The sequence below is a fragment of the Spermophilus citellus genome, assembly GCF_964194105.1.
Source record: "Spermophilus citellus genome assembly, chromosome: 6".
NCBI lineage: Eukaryota > Metazoa > Chordata > Mammalia > Rodentia > Sciuridae > Spermophilus > Spermophilus citellus.
In genome coordinates this window covers 72,994,380-73,010,629 of record NC_138187.1, presented here as the reverse complement: position 1 = coordinate 73,010,629, position 16,250 = coordinate 72,994,380, and the positions used below count along the sequence as shown (strand labels likewise).

Below are 16,250 nucleotides of genomic sequence, written 5' to 3'. Positions count from 1 at the left end.
ACAGTTATTGTGATCAACTCTATGAGAGCATAATCACAAATTAAGAACAAATGCCTCTTTGTCTTTTTGGAGGCTAAGAACATTTTAAGACAGTTAAGTATCTGGGGAAACATATTTCTAAGAAAATAAATCAGTGCTTTCATATTACTTCTAAAATCCAAGGATTCCATGGATGTGCCAGGCCTTCACAATGATAGGTCTAATAATTTCCAGTTCTAGAATCTGATGTTCACAGTGAGGAAGGTATTGAGCCAATTGTATCAGACCTATGTCATATTTTAACCCCCGGAGACCAATTGTATGGTTTGTTCCTTCTGTACTGAATTAAAACATGGCCTTGCTAAATCTCTGCAATAGGGAACCAGCGACATTGGATCTTACTCTGAGGAAGGAGGCATCCACATCCACACCTAGGTGTGTAACAAATGCCTCTTCATGTGGACAGTGACAATGACAGAAATAGGCAACCGAGGCTCCCCCTAAGGAAAGGCCAGGCACTGGAGGGGCACAGATCCCTGCTCTCCTCTCATCTAGCAGGACAACAAGCAATGTGAGCAAACTAAAGTTCTGGGTTTACAAGTTTACAGGAAAAACTGAGTAAGAAGGACAGACAGCTTCCCTATAGTCCCTCTTCTCCCGCTTCAGTTCCCCATTATTAACATCTTGCATGGATGTGGTCCATTCGTTACCATTGATAAATTTACATTGACATATCAACAAAGGAGCATAAAGCAAAAGTTACATAAAGATTCACTCTGTGTTATATGGGTGTTGCCAAATGCATACCAATGCACAGCCACCACTACAGTACATACAGAATTGTTCACTATCCTCAAAATCTTGTGCTCTTCTTGTCATCTCCATCCACTCCCCCATCCCTGACAACATGGCTCTTACTGGCCCATAGTTTTCCCTTTCCCTGAATGTTAGCTCTTTGGAATCATAGAGTATGTAGCCTTTTCACATTGGCCTCTTTCACTTAGTAATATATATTTTCGGTTCCTCTTTATCTTTTCATGGCTTCATAGCCCATTTTTTTTTTTTTAATTACTGAACCCTATTCCGTTGTATGATGTACCAGTTTGTTTATTCATTCACCTATTGAAGAATATCATGGTTGCTTACAGGTTTTGACAATTTTGATTTAAACATATGTGTGCAGGTTTCTATGTGGACATACTTTTTCTTAAAGATTTTTTTAATATTTATTTTTTAGTTATACGTAGACACAATATCTTTATTTTATTTTTATGTGATGCTGAGGATTGAACCAGGTGCCTCACACATGGTAGGCGAGCGCTCTACCTCTGAGCCACAAACCCAGCCCAAGCCACAACCCCAGCCCGTGTGTGGACATACTTTTTTAAACTCATTTGGGCAACTATTAGGGAACACAAATGTGAGATCACATGGTAAGGCTATATTTAGCTCTGTAAGAAACCACTAGACTCCCTTCCAAAGGAGCATCTCACTTTGCATTCCCACCCACCAGCAATGAATGAGAGTTCTTATTGCTCCACATCCTTGCCAACATTTGGTGGTGTCAGCAGTTTGGACTCTAGCCATCCAAGGAGATTTGTAGTGGTATCTTATTGTTTTAATTTGCAATTCCTGATGATATATGATACTGAGCATATTTTCATATACTTGTTTGCCATCTGTATCTTCTTTGATGAGGTATCTATTCAGATCCTTTGTTCAATTTTTCTTTGTTTTTTTTCTTGTTCTTATTGTATATTATAGATATATACTATAAATTATAAAAATAGCAAATAGTATAATGTAGTGTTGTGTATCATAATACGATAGCTAATGTGTTTTGGGGATATATTATTCTTAGCTCAGATTATTGAGTTCCAAGAATTCTTTGTATATATTACTTTTCCAATCAAATGGGTTGGAATCCTCCTAGCATGGAGCCATGACACGCCCCACCCCAGGGTGCTTTGACCTCTTTTAGGACAACACTACCCTGTGGAAAGCTCACCTCCAGGCCCGCCTGTCAGAATCTTACCTAGGGCACATGCCATCTCCTCCTGGGAGCCTTCCTTAATTCCCTCCAAGTACACAGCCTCTGCCTTGTCTGTGATTCCAACATTAACTTGGATCCCTCATACTACTTTTCCTAGCCTGCCTTATTTACTTGTATAACTATATGGGTAACAATTTAACCTCAGTTGTAAATTAATCAGGGACCTAATTAGTTCATCTACTAGTCATCATTGTATTCTTTCAATAACTTATCATAGGATCTTCAGAGTATCTAGTAGGAACTAGCAGGAACACAGGATGCCTGTGACTTAGAATCAGAAGCAGACAGGAGACCAACACCATAGGCGAGATGAAAATTCAGAGAGAACGGACATAGCAGTGTTGGTGTCTTTCAGACGACTCAGATCTGCAAGCAGGTTCTGGCTATCAGTAACCGCCCTCAGTTCATCCTTGACCTTAACTATTAATGAGTTTTAAAATATACAGCATATATATGATGTACATTCTATGCTAATATTAATATGCATTTATATTAATATATATCAATAAGTTATACTTTTAGTAATATGCTATATATGGCATTAATGTACTTGCTGTGTTAATGATATGATACTAGTAGTAAATATTAATGATACCAAATTAAATTACAATAATATTTTAGCAATTATGTTACTTGTCAAACTCCAGCATTACCTAACCTACATATACTTAAACATTAAATGCAGGTTTGTATTTATTTGTGTTAAGCGACCTTTTACGTCACTGAATTTTCCAGGATAGGGCTGCCTTCGGGCAAACTTTAGTCATTAGTAGAGGTCAAATTGTGCATTATATTTGGTGTGACATTTTAAATTTTTTTAATTTGTTCTTTTTAGATCCATGTGGCAGTAGAGTGTATTTTGACATATTATACATACATGAGGTATAACTTATTCTAATTAGGATCTCATTCTTGTGGTTGCCTGTGTTCATATATAAATACACCACCAGTGAAACGCAAGATCATATACACAGAATGGTGTGGCTTTTTAATTTTTTTTAAAGAATTTCATTTTTTTTTATTTTTAAAATAAAAATTAACTAACTAGGAAGGCTCATGGCAAAAAAAAAAAATAAAGTTTTCTGTTCTATACTTCTCTGTGAAAGAAATACCTTTAAGCACTGCTGTTTTTTATTCTCCTGATGGTTATGTCTTCATCTCGAAATCATCTGTTAGGTGCGGTTTCTTGAATTTTTAAAACCTTAAAAGTCATCAATTTGTTTCCTGCTATAATTGACATATAAAAAGAATAACTATAAATTTTCATCTGAGACGGAAAGTTCTTCTGGTTTTCTAGCCAGCACTATTCACTTCTCTGGACTCTTATTTATTTAGAAGTAGCAAAAGGAAAAGGAAAGATACATTTATTTTAGACCTTATTTACTGCACAAAATATGCATAATTTGGTCTATAGCTGTATAAATTGTAGACAAACTCTAATCTCCTTCTAGAAAAATAACTCCTTAGGTGTTTTTGATATATTTTCCTCATGTAACTACAGCTTATGGAAAATCTGTGGTTTTCTTAAAGTAGTCATTTTCCACGAAGTGAAAAGGTTCCAGGTGATAATTTAAAAATTCTTATTTTCTAACAGCATTCTATTTCATAGATATAACAAAGCAGTGAAAGAAATACAATGGGTGTAAATTGACCCTCGGAAAAGGAAAAAATATCAACGAAAATGTACAAATTTAGCCTATTGCGAGTATACCAAAAAGCAATCTTCTGCCTTCCAGGTTGCTGACTGCTCTCTTTGTTCCCTACAGGATGGATGACATATTGATTGGGGCACCCCTCTTTATGGAACGTGAATTTGAGAGTAACCCTAGAGAAGTAGGGCAAGTCTACCTGTATTTGCAAGTGAGTGCCCTCCTCTTCCAAGACCCACAGGTCCTCACAGGCACTGAGACTTTTGGAAGATTTGGAAGTGCTATTGTGCACTTAGGGGACCTGAACCAGGATGGATACAATGGTAATTCAAATTAATGCATGGAAGTTATTTATGTCATAATTTCATGTTACTGCTGCATGAAGGAAACAATGGGCATTTTAAAGTATACATGTGGTGTAGGCGGTATAGTTATTATTGTTGGTTTTTAATAAATTATTAAAATCTCAAGACAACTTTAAATTTTTATGTTTTGACTCATGTAGATGTTACATGGAAATTTTCTCATGTTCAATTTAGGAAGTCCCACAATAACTTTCATTAGTGACTTGAGAATCTTCTATATGTAAAAGAGTCAAGATTAATAGATACATATTGATATATTAGCAAGTATATTGTCTTCTGACTAACCTATATGGATTACATATAGTTTCTGCTGAAATGTGATTGGTCTAGAAACTCCATTTTAAAGGCATTTTCAATGTTTGCAGTAAAGTAGTGCTAAATTCCTAAGTATAGGGTTGGAGTTCTTTAGGTTGGAAAGTCATGGATACCTTTTAAGTACCCTCTTCTCAGAAAAATATGCAAATTCACACAAAATTTTATAGACATTTTCAATTAAGAACCAAGGTAGAATGAATTTCTAGATCAAAGCTGAGAATATAACAGAAACTTGCTATACAAAATAATCTTGGAAGTATTCACATCAGGTCAGAATTCATTTGTACTTTTGACAAGTGTTATTGAACTCATGCTTTCTTTGAAAATACAATTTTAGTAGAGTACAGTGGTGCACACCTCTAACTCCACTACTTGGGAGGCTGAGGCAGGAGGATCACAAGTTCAAAGCCAGTGTCAACAACTTAGTGAGACCCTATCCTCAAAAAAGAAAAAATTAAATTAAAAGGGCTGGTGGTATAGCTCAATGATAGAGCACCCCTGGATTCAATCCCCAGTACCATAAATGAAAAGAGTATTTCTGGGCCATGTGTGTTAAGTAATTTTTTTAAAAAATATATTTTTAGTTGTAGATGAACATAATACATTTATTTATTTATTTTTTGTGGTGCTGATAAATTGAACCTAGTAGCTTCCAAATGCTCTACCACTGAGCTACAATCCCAGCCCTAGTAATTTTTAAAGTACCAGAAAACATACTAAAAGCTTATGATTGCACGAATTGACAAAAGAAAAGTTCCCTTTTAAGTGACTTGCTGCTGCTCACAGTACGTTATTTCCTATTAAGTGAAATAATAATGTACAATTATCTAAGAGTGGTTGTATTCATATTTTTTTTCTTAAACCCTTTATGATACTTTTAGGAGCTAAAAGAAGCATTTTTAACCCCATCAAAAGGGTCTTAGCCTCTGAGCCTTGGTATCAGGAGTCCTGAGTAGGTAAAATAATGCCACACTACCTGAGCTTAACGGAGGGGACAGAAATCAAGTCACTGACTCCCAGGAAGAGAAGGAAGAGCCCTCACCCTACCCCACTACAATGTCCCTTCTAAGAGATCTGAATTCTGAGATCATTTATCTTGACCTGCTGAATAAAAGCAGATTTACAATCCTCATGAATGTAATTGAAACCGAGTCCTAGTTCATTCTGTATCCTCTTTGACCTAGGAACAAAGAGAAATGAAGGAACGTTACAAACAAGGGATACCACCATGGTCCACTGCCATGGCCTCTTATGTTACTATGTTTGGGGTATTCTTTTTCAAATACAACTATATATTTATACTTATGGCTCAGGAAAAACCTGCAAAACAATGAGGCAGGTAAACTATATGTGAGTGGGAGTCAGGTACTGTGGTTCTCTCTAGGTTTCCCAATGTCCTCGACTATTAAATGGGTCTTGCCTAGCTCATAGGACTAGGTAACCATTTAACAGTTTCATCTTTAAACACAAGGGGCTGGCTTTCTCTCTCTCTCTCTCTCTCTCTCTCTCTCTCTCTCTCTCTCTCTCTTTCATTCTTTTCTTTCCTTTTCAAAAGAAACAACTCTTAAGTACTCACAAAGGTGCTTCATCTGGTCCACCTGCCCTGTGATCTGTGATCTGACCTGGTTTCCCCCTTCCCTACCATGCTCCCCCATAGCTCATCCTTGGGTAGGTGACTTCACTTGGAGTGCTCTTCCCTCTAAGGTTCATGTGGTTGGTTCCTCCTTGTCCCTAGGCTTCATTTTCTCTGCCAGACACGGCAATGCCATCTCTGGTCACCTAATCTAAAACAACACTCCCACCACTTCCAATTATATCAACATTAAGATTCTCTACACAGCATTCATCACTTTTGATATTTTTTGATTATGTCTCCATTCAAATTGTCTGTTACCTGCACCAGAGCATACATTTTTTTTCTGAACACAGGCAGAGACTGAGTGTCCCACTCACTGTTGTACCAACTGCACCCAACATGTAATAAATAAATACTTGTCAGTAAATACTTGTCAGATGGATAAAAGGCAACAGATAATTTTTCTGTTGCTGCAGTACTACTGAATCCTCCTGAAAAATGTAATAAACCCTTTGGATTTCAAAATATTGCTCTTTTTTTAAAAAAAAATTCTTCTTTATTTCAAAGTATGTTTCTATGTCTCTATTTGTAGACATCGCCATCGGTGTGCCCTTTGCAGGCAAGGATCAAAGAGGCCAAGTGCTCATTTACAATGGGAATGAGAACGGCTTGAACACCAGAGCGTCCCAGATTCTGCAAGGAGCATGGGCCTCCCAGACCATCCCTTCCGGATTTGGCTTTTCTTTAAGAGGAGATTCAGACATTGACAAGAATGATTACCCAGGTAAGGTTTTCTTCCTTTTCCCATGTGAGAGTCTGCTTCCTGGCAAGAGTCCATTCTCTGGAGAGTGGATCATGTGTAAGCAGTTCTCTCATAAAGACGAAGGTCGAGCTTAAACACTTTCATAAGAATTTGAAGGAAAAATAAAACAAACTTTCCCTTTCCAGCAAGAGACAACATTATAGAGGCAAGATGGTTTAAAAAGCTGCAGTCAACATAAAGCTTATCAACTTTGCAGCCCCAGTTTTCACTGAAACCCTGCAGTAATTTTGTCTCTGTTGACAAACACAGTGTACAGCAGATACCTTTCTAGAATAATTTATTTTAACTCAGTAATTCCCATTTATGCTCACAGTTCCAGTTAATCAATAGATGAGCCTCAACATTTTCTGTCATAAGACTCATGTTTTTAGAGCATAAATATTTTCCAGCCACATTTTAGAGCTTTCCAAAGATAGACAGAATATTTTAAGGAAAAAAAAAACAAAAAAAGTGGTTTGTGATGGGAATCATAAACTCTTCTTGATTACCTAATTCAAATTGAAATTCATAAAGTGCTGATAGATAATTCATGTTCTATGCATTCCACATCAAAATAGGGGTTTGTCTTCAAGGATTATTTCAGTAATCAGAACTTTTAGTAAAGAACAAAAGGCTCCTTGGTTTTATGGTTCACTTTTTATTTTTCTGTTGGTTATTTTTAAATGGTTTCAATAAATGCTGAGAAATCATTAATAGTTAACTGACAGCTTCAGCTATTTATTGAAACCTTGTCTCTTCCCACCAGCATCTCCCCTAATTGGGAATTTTCCATATGTTTCCATATATTTTCCAGGGTTTTCTCTGGTTTGGGGCAAGAGTCCAATAAGCTGACTGCCTAAATATACATCATTAATTTTAATATGTTGGCTTTCTCTTCTCCTCTGGGATTAGGCAAAAAGGATAACATTACACATTTTTATAAATTTGCCAGAAACCTTTCACAACACCAACAGAGATGTTGTAGTGGTCTCAAAGAGGATTTGCTATTATGTCGTATACTAGTGCTTTCTACCTGTGGTAATGTCAAGAACATTTAGTTATTTTCCTAGGTCATGATATATTAGTATAGTCAATGATGTTTAGTTTTACTTTTTAGGGGGTGAGGGTGGGAGAGGGGATCTCCTGCATAATGTATTCTAATTTTAAATAATTCAAAAATCTAGATCCCTTATGTTATTCCTACCCAACATATGTCACAGTGATTAATGAAATTCAACTCCTGGGTTGCGATTTAGGTGAACAGTTAATTTAGAAAGTTCTTGCTATTCCTTAGGCCGGTCTTAGGCTTCCTTCCCTCACTCTCAGTACCAGGGGACTTGAGAGACAAAATGGCTCTGCCTGACACCAGGCAAAGGAAGTGAAGGATGTGTTGATCAAATAGCCAGTGTGTTGCTCAAGAGAGGAGGAGGCTGGAGTCCGATGGAGACACCATTTGTGATTTCGTGTCTAATGAGGAAAAGGAGAAGGCACTTTGGAAGTTTCATTTTGGCTTGGTGTGAAGAGGGGTTGGCAGGGAGTCGCACCAGTATAGTTCACAGTGACCTGGATCCCGGGAGTGGTAGTGCAGATGTGGAGAAGTAAATGGTTGAAGAGCTTGTTGGGACATGGAATCAACAGGATTGGGTGACAACTGTTCATGGGGGACGGATGAAGGAGAGGGAGGCTTTTATAATGACTTCCAGTTTTCTGGCTTTGGTGACTAGCTGGCTGGTGGTGCCATTTGTTGAAACAGAAAATACGAAGGAGGACCAGAAATGTGGAGAAAATAATGATTTTTAAACATTGTGAGTCTGGGATAACTTGGCCCACCCATGGGACAGGTGGGATGCCCCAAGCAGTGGCAGGCATGGGTCTCAGCCAGATCTCCAGGTGCTGAGGGAGTGGAGGCTAAAGTGGTATCTGTGCTTGATGCCAGTTAGGAATAATTCAGATTCAGCAAGATTTCTCTGTCAGTGAGTTACCCTCTGGAGTCCTTGCTCAAAGCTTCTTGACCCCTCTGAACATGCTCAGTGTTAGTTTTTCTCAGTTCCACCAATTATATGTTCAAGACATGAAGGATAAATCTTCACACTGAACTGAGAGATAATTCTCTTTGTGTCTTGGCTCTTTTCTTGCCTTTCTCCAGGCAATCCATAGAAGGGAAGAATTTGCAAATTTATGAAATACTTAAATCTTGCAAGTGCAAGTCTTTTTTTTTTTTTGGAACACAATAATATAGTTCTTGAAAAAAATCAACATGTTGCTGAATATTATGTTTGTGAATTTTAAAATATTTTATGAGGAAAATATTGTTGGCTCTTAGAAATTTTATAATCATTTGGTCTTAATTAAAATCATTACCAGAAGAGAATGTACAGGCCCTGTAGCCCTATATACAAGCATCTCCCGTTCTCCTGATTACTTCCAGAACCTGAGCTAATTCCAGGACCAGGGCTGCTGCAAATGATGTACAGGTTATGACCAGCCAAGGAGCAAGTTGGGGAAGATTCATATTCTGGGGCATTCCTTAAGCCTGTCTTCCACTCAAGAAGGGGCAGGGGCACATTTTAAAATTCACATGCATTTTTCAAAGTCACGTGTTCTCAGTGGCCCTGTTCCAGTTCTTCCATTCTAAATAGACCAGAAACAAAAATCCCAGATCTCATGACTGCATCTGCCTGGTTACCTGCAGGATCATGAGGAAATACATGCAAAGACAAAGAGTTTAGAAATTCTGAATTGACACAAGTCAAACCACTTGGAATCATTATGAAATGGAACACACCTAAGAGATGGTGCTTCCCAACAGTGATGACATGCAGCACAGCTCCTTTCCCCATTCTTGAGAATGAACTGGCATGTTTTCCCCATTTGAGGTACTACAGTGGTGAGCAGCCAGATAGAAACAGATTGCAGTGTTGGCCTTCTTTGTCCTCACTGTCTGGGCAGCTTGGGAGGAACCACCTCGAATAATGCAGAGCATACCCTTTGCCCCACTCATAGATAGCACAGTACTCTACCTGTTCTTTACATAACCTGGCTGCTATTTACACGGAAAAAGAGTAGGGATGAGTGTGACGCTTTATGTTTGCTTATTGTGCATTATAGCTGTTTCATCTTATACACTGTCTAGAAATCAGTTCACCTGGTACCTGAATTAACTAAAAGCATGGACATGTAAAAAGATGTATGTCTATACATTCTAGGATGATGAGAACAGACAGCCCAGGTTTAAAATTTGACCCCATTGCTTTCTAGCTGTGTAAGAGCAATAAAATGTCTTGACCTCTCTGAATTTCAGTTTCCTTTCTATAAAATTAGATGAGAACAGGCTGGTGTCAAAATGAAAGAATTGGATTGTCACGGGATCTGTTCTGCAAGCTACATATGTTATGTCTTTTAGCAGGACCACTCAGTCTTCTTGTTTTGGGAAGGAGGAATGCCAGAGATCTCAGGAATGGAGTCAATTATATTGTTAATATTTTTGTGATTATAGCAGTTATAACTATTGATATATTATAAGTCCAAAGCATACTAGCACTGCATAGAAGACACATACAGGGCATATCCATTAGAATATTATCATTATCCCATCATACACACAGATACACACACATATATATATATATATATATATATGTTTATATTTGTTTGTATGTATATGTTTTTACATAACAAGAGAGTGGTAAGACTTCTTTCTTTTTGGAAAACATCTAACTAATATAAAAATAACCTTATTAAAGACTTCCATCAGGGAAAGGGAAACCAGATGCCTGATTTTGAATTCCCACGCAACACTGGTTCAATTGGCACTCAATGGGTTATTTGACGTTTTTGAGTTTCCATGTCCTTATCTGGTAGTATAGAGCTAAAAAGACCTACTTTGCTTGGGCGGGGGAGAGGGGTGGGTTGCAATTTCTAAGTTGGGAGAGGATTTTTACAAAATGTCCTGAATAGCTTAGAATAGCAAAGAAAATAAATTTGATTGCCACTCAGAGAATAGAAACCACTTTACTTCCCAGTCACATTGCCTCACATATGATTTTAAAGAACTGCAGTCTAGGATATTAGAAACAAATAGCCTGGGTTTCAAATTTGACCTCACTGGTTTCTAGCTATGTAAGAGTAAGGAACGGTCTTGGCCTCTCTGAATTTCAGTTTTCTTGTATATAGAAATAGACAAGAGTATATTGGTGTGAAAATGGAAGGAGATAACTTTATGATATAAAATGAGATCATATATTTAAGTTACAGTGAGGTTATATAGAATTTGTTTAATAAATAGCAGCTCTTCAAACAACTTTTTAAAACAAAACTGTGTATCTTTTGGAGGCATTCTTTTTCCTATACACAACTAGTTGATATTCTTTTGCTCAAATAAGCAAACTTCCATGGTCTCCAAGTTTAATGTAAAGGACTACATTTGCTTCTTCTGCCCCAGACAATTGGGAATATGAGAGTAAGGATATATCTGTTGGGACTCTGTTGGGTGGAGAACCATTCAAAAAATTCCTGTTGCTGGACCCTCAGTAGAAGATCCCCCATAAGATCATAAGTTTGCTACCCCAGTGTGACAAAATCCACTACCATTCCTCTTCACTCCCACCCTAAAGTGGGAGATGAGAGACCAAGTACTTCTCTCTTTCCTTACTGCTGTGCTTTAGAGGGGGCCAGGGAGAGAAGATGCTCTTCCCTCTCAGCCCCTTAGCCATTGAAAAATACTTGATTACATATAAATTAGGTGGGAACTAGTGTGGTAACAATGGGAATTGAAGGAAAGGAACTAACAAAATGGTGTAAATGAAAAATAGACTGTACTGGACTTATCGGCTGTAGTGGAAAGCAGAACAGCAGAAAGTAAAAAAGAGGTGACTGTAAAAGACTACCTGGAGTTTTGAGCAGGATACCTGAGAAAAATACTGTCTCAAGGACAGACATGGGGAGATTTATGGAGATTTGATTATAGAAACATGGGCAATCATTTTCTTTATGTCTAATGTATCCATCCAGTATTTTTTAGACATTTTTTGGTAACAAATATTGTCACTGGGCACACATACGGAAATAGGAGTCATAAGTATTTTCATTTCTAGCACCCAAGTTATTTTTCTTATCCAAAATATGGATGTATTTAGGTTCCCCTGTTGATGCTCCTTGGAAAGCTAGGATTGACCAGAAGGATGTCTTACACACATTAATTGAATGAAAGCATTTCAGAGGAAAAACAGCTGTGATGGTCAGGATTTTTAAAATTCAATGATCTAGTTTAATCCCGTTAAACATAATTGCATAACAACACCATCTGCTAAATGCAGAGCCCAGACATGAGAGGGTGGAGGAAAGAGAAGGGTAGGTTTTGTTGAGGAGCAGAAATCTTTCAGGCAATAAAAACTGAAGGAAAACATGGGCTGGATGCCAAGACTATCACTGTTTCATTCAGACCTCTAATATACAATGATTATATCATGAAGTCATTTCATACAATTACACTCAGTGAAATAAAATGACCCATCATCTGTTTTAATGAGGTGTATATGTGTGTGTGCGTGGGGGGGTAAGCAAATAAGTGAACAAGAGAGTCTATATACAAGAGGAAATGGAGGGGGGAGGGCTTACCCGAAGAGAATGATGCATTTTAATAACTTTGCGCTTCCTTGAAATTGATCAAGTTTAGTTGAACCAAGTTCAAATCTTGTAGTAAAAGTTTATTTTCACTTCTCAAACTGCTCCTCAAGTTCGTATGAAAAGCAAAACATTGCATTCCTTTAGAGCAAGATATTCATAATTTCATTATAAACATATTAGAAATTAGAATGTTACATTTCTTATAAAAATATCTTATGAATTTGGATTGAATTGAATTAATTATACTGGAAAAGTTCATGGACCTGAATCAAGTAATGTCATAAAGTAGAAGTCAAAAGGAATTGGGAGGTAAAGGGCCTGAGTTCTAGAACCAATTCTCCCAACTGTGATATTAATAACTCAACTTCTCTAGGCCTTGCCTTTCCTACCTAGAAGTAAAGTAGATGTATGAATTGCATTTCTTTTTAAATTTTTTTAACTCTAAAATTCTTTGATTCTATTATTCTAAAAAGACCTAGATATTCTGCCTCCACAGATTGCTTTGCAATTTTGAGTGGATTACTAAGGATTTATCTTTAAAAAAAGTTTAATAAAATTATACAAGACTTTCTTAACTGTTGCTTGGAAAAAAATTCTTGGAAAAGCTGATAATCCCTTCACATGGCTTTTCCTAACAGTAACATCTTGTACCTCTGCAGTACAATGAAATATTAACTGATCAAATTGATCTGTTGGAAATTCTACATAATTACATCATTTGTTCCATTCATATTCTTTTTTTTTTTTTTTTACGTCCAGGATCCAATCTAATATCCCTTGTTGCATTTAACTATCTCATTTGCTTAGTCTTCTCTACTCTGAGACAGTCCCTTGGTCTTTCTTTGCTGTCACAATTTGACACTTTTGAAGGTATTAGCCAGTTTTCAAGAGTGTCTCTGAATTTAGGTTTGCCAAATGTTTGCTCACAATTAGACTGAGCTGATGTATATTTGGCAAGAATACCACACAGGTCATGCTGTGCCCTGCATCGTGTGCCTGGAGGCATGAGATGATGTCTGTTGTCTTTGGCACTTCAATCACTTGCTAAGGGTGCTATCAGCCAGGTTTTCCCAGGATGTTTCCCCCTATCTCTGAAGAGCTATTATGAGACTATACAAATATCTCGTTTCTCATCATACCATGGTCCACTAATCTAAGCATCCACTGACGAGTCTGACCTGTAACAATTATTACTGCTCAATTTCGATTTTCTCTTTCCATCATTCCAAGGCAATTTTTGGAAGTGATTTGATCCAAATTAATTGAAGCATAAATGGAGAAATAAAGTTGAAAGGTAAATTGGGGATAGATAATTAAAGGCCTTGAAAGCAGGTTGAATAATTGATACTCTTAGGAAAACAATGAGAAAAGGCAGTATCTTTTATATGTTTTAAGGACTTTGGTTTTAAGCAATGAGAAGAATGAGTTGTAATAGAAAAGAAACTTGAGTTTGAAAACATTAAAGACTCCCAGGTGAGAGTGATGCACTGAATCAATTGAGTTCAGCTGGAAGTGTTTGGAAGCGAGAAGCCCAGGTCAACCCTCAGCTCCTGCTGGTGAGAGCTGGCGGATGATTGCCTTGCCTCCCATCCCTCAGACAGCTGGGGAGCATCCTGCATGCCTTTAAGAGGTCCTGTCCATCTCATTAATTGGAAATGAGCCTTTATACTCAGGAGTGTGTTGGAGAAAATATTTAACAACCAACTCTCCAGAGCAAAAAAAAAAAAGAAAAAGACAAGATTTGTATAATTTACCAATTTTCACAGTGTACATATCGCCACCATGATTGATTTCAAGCTGTATTGACTCCTCTGTGATAGTTATATCATTGCTCTATGTACACCTGAAATGAACCTGGCATACCTACATAACTAGTGCCCAGGCATCCACGAACACACTCATCTTTTATGTTTATGATGTCTTTCCAAGGAGGAAATTCAAAGACTGAGCTTGAAAATGACTGTGGTCTATAGTTAAAATTGCAGTTATGAAAAACCAAAAGAATATTATCTGCAATTATTTTCAAATCCAATATCATAGTATGATGAACTTTTTTTTCTCCCCAGGTTTAAATTAAAACATGACAGCTTGAGAACTGTCATATCTCTGCGACAGGTATTTCTGTTTTGTTTATTCTGATATGAAGACCTGTGGGAGCCCCTTTCTGCCTTACCCCTGGTTCACCTTTGATGAGGCAGCCATATTGAAATATGGTGCCTTCCATCAAGGACACAGCAGTGACCTTAAATTGAAAACCCAAACCTTCTCACATGCCTGAATCATGTTCTAAAACAAGACTTTCCACAAATAATAACCTTTCATACATGATTCACCCTAGAGTCCGCTTCAGAGCAGATTTAAATAATATCCTACTTAAAAGTAGTAAAATATAGCACATTTCCCTCACCAGATAAGTGAATTCTTGACTATATATGTCTATTACATATTTCTGCCACGGGGCATCAGTGAGTAGGAGAAAATATCATTTACCCTTCATCTTGCTTGCAAAGATACAGTTAAAAAAAAAACGTGCTGCCTTGCCATGGTTCCTTTCAGTGAGAGGAGGAGGGAGAGAGGAAAGGGAAAGAATTGGAATAAGCTGTCCTCATATTAGAATCCCACATTATTTCTGCCTTCCCACTGACCATTTTTTCTCTAAGTCATTTTTAACTTGTTAATATGCAAATTTTAAATCACCTTTTAGTGTCATTCTCTTGATGCATCCCTCTGTGTCATGGTCTTTGTGCACCCTGGCCATTCTCCCAGAAGTTCACTTCCCACTGAGGAACCCAGGTCAAATGTCACTTCCTCAGGAAGTCGAAATAAATGTCTCTCACCCCACCAGACTGGATGCGGTATTAATTGAAAGCTAGGCCAGATTTGGTTTTGCTCACTTTGGAGTCCTGGTCTTCAAAACAGTGACTGATATAAATGTCCCCTGGTCAATACTGGGTACATCAATGGATGATTGATAGAATGAATAATGTGAAGATCTAAATGAATGAACAGACCAACTTCCTCACAACCACACATCTTTGCGCATAAATTATTGCTCTCCTCTCTTTACCTCACCAATGCCTTCCAACCCTACTTAACCAGCAAACTATGTAATTCCTGTACAGAATGAATATGAAAATATAAATAGAGATGATGAAAATAAACTTTGGTATTCCTCTTCTGGGAGCACAAAAGGCTCCAAAGTGGCAGGCTCGTTCTTGCCAAGCGTTCAACTCTTGCTCCTAGTTCTATCTTAGCTGGGTATTTAGGTGACAATTGCTGCTCAAGTGACTGGATCAGGAGAGCCAGCATAATGGGAAGAGCACCACACCAGGGGTAGGGGCCCATGTGATCCTTTCCTCATCCATCATGGACCAACTCTGAAGCCTGGGACATACTTACACTTGTTAACCTTAGCTTATCCAACCATACAAGAAAAATGTCTAGACCAAACTCCCACCATTCAGAATTGTTGTGGACACAATTTGCAAACTCTCAAACTACTCTGTTAGTCAATTGCTCTTCTTTCTTAACTCCACTGGCCAAATGGAGGTGGAGGAGTGGAATGAATCAAGCTTTAAGGCTGAGGTCTGGGTCCTTTGTTCCAGATCTGTTTCTGTGCTATAAGCTGTTGACACAGGTAATCTATGTCTAAAACTACCTCTAAATGAAAGATAGGCAACTTTCAAAATAATCAGTACAGTGATAAAATCCCCTTCAGTCCTTTCTATTTGGAAACATTGTCACAGAATATTGTTCTTTTGTAGGGTAATCATTGAACAAAGTTTACCGACATTTTCCTGTGATGACATTAGTGCCTGTTACCTAAAATCTATCAACCCTAAAAGATGCTCATAAGAGAGTGCAAAAACAGCAAAAGCCTGGGGTC

The 16,250-nt window shown here is 37.6% G+C and overlaps 1 protein-coding gene across 2 annotated transcripts in view; it reads left to right on the top strand.

The window, feature by feature from the left end:
- The window catches only part of ITGA8 (integrin subunit alpha 8), a 173,607-nt gene that overhangs the window by 64,052 nt on the left and 93,305 nt on the right, over positions 1–16,250 (top strand). For both annotated transcript variants that reach the window (XM_081297410.1, XM_081297409.1), the window contains exons 12-13: positions 3,799–4,004; positions 6,530–6,721. In XM_081297410.1, the coding sequence (XP_081153536.1) occupies positions 3,799–4,004; positions 6,530–6,721 (398 nt within the window). The remainder of the gene's footprint in view (positions 1–3,798; positions 4,005–6,529; positions 6,722–16,250) is intronic.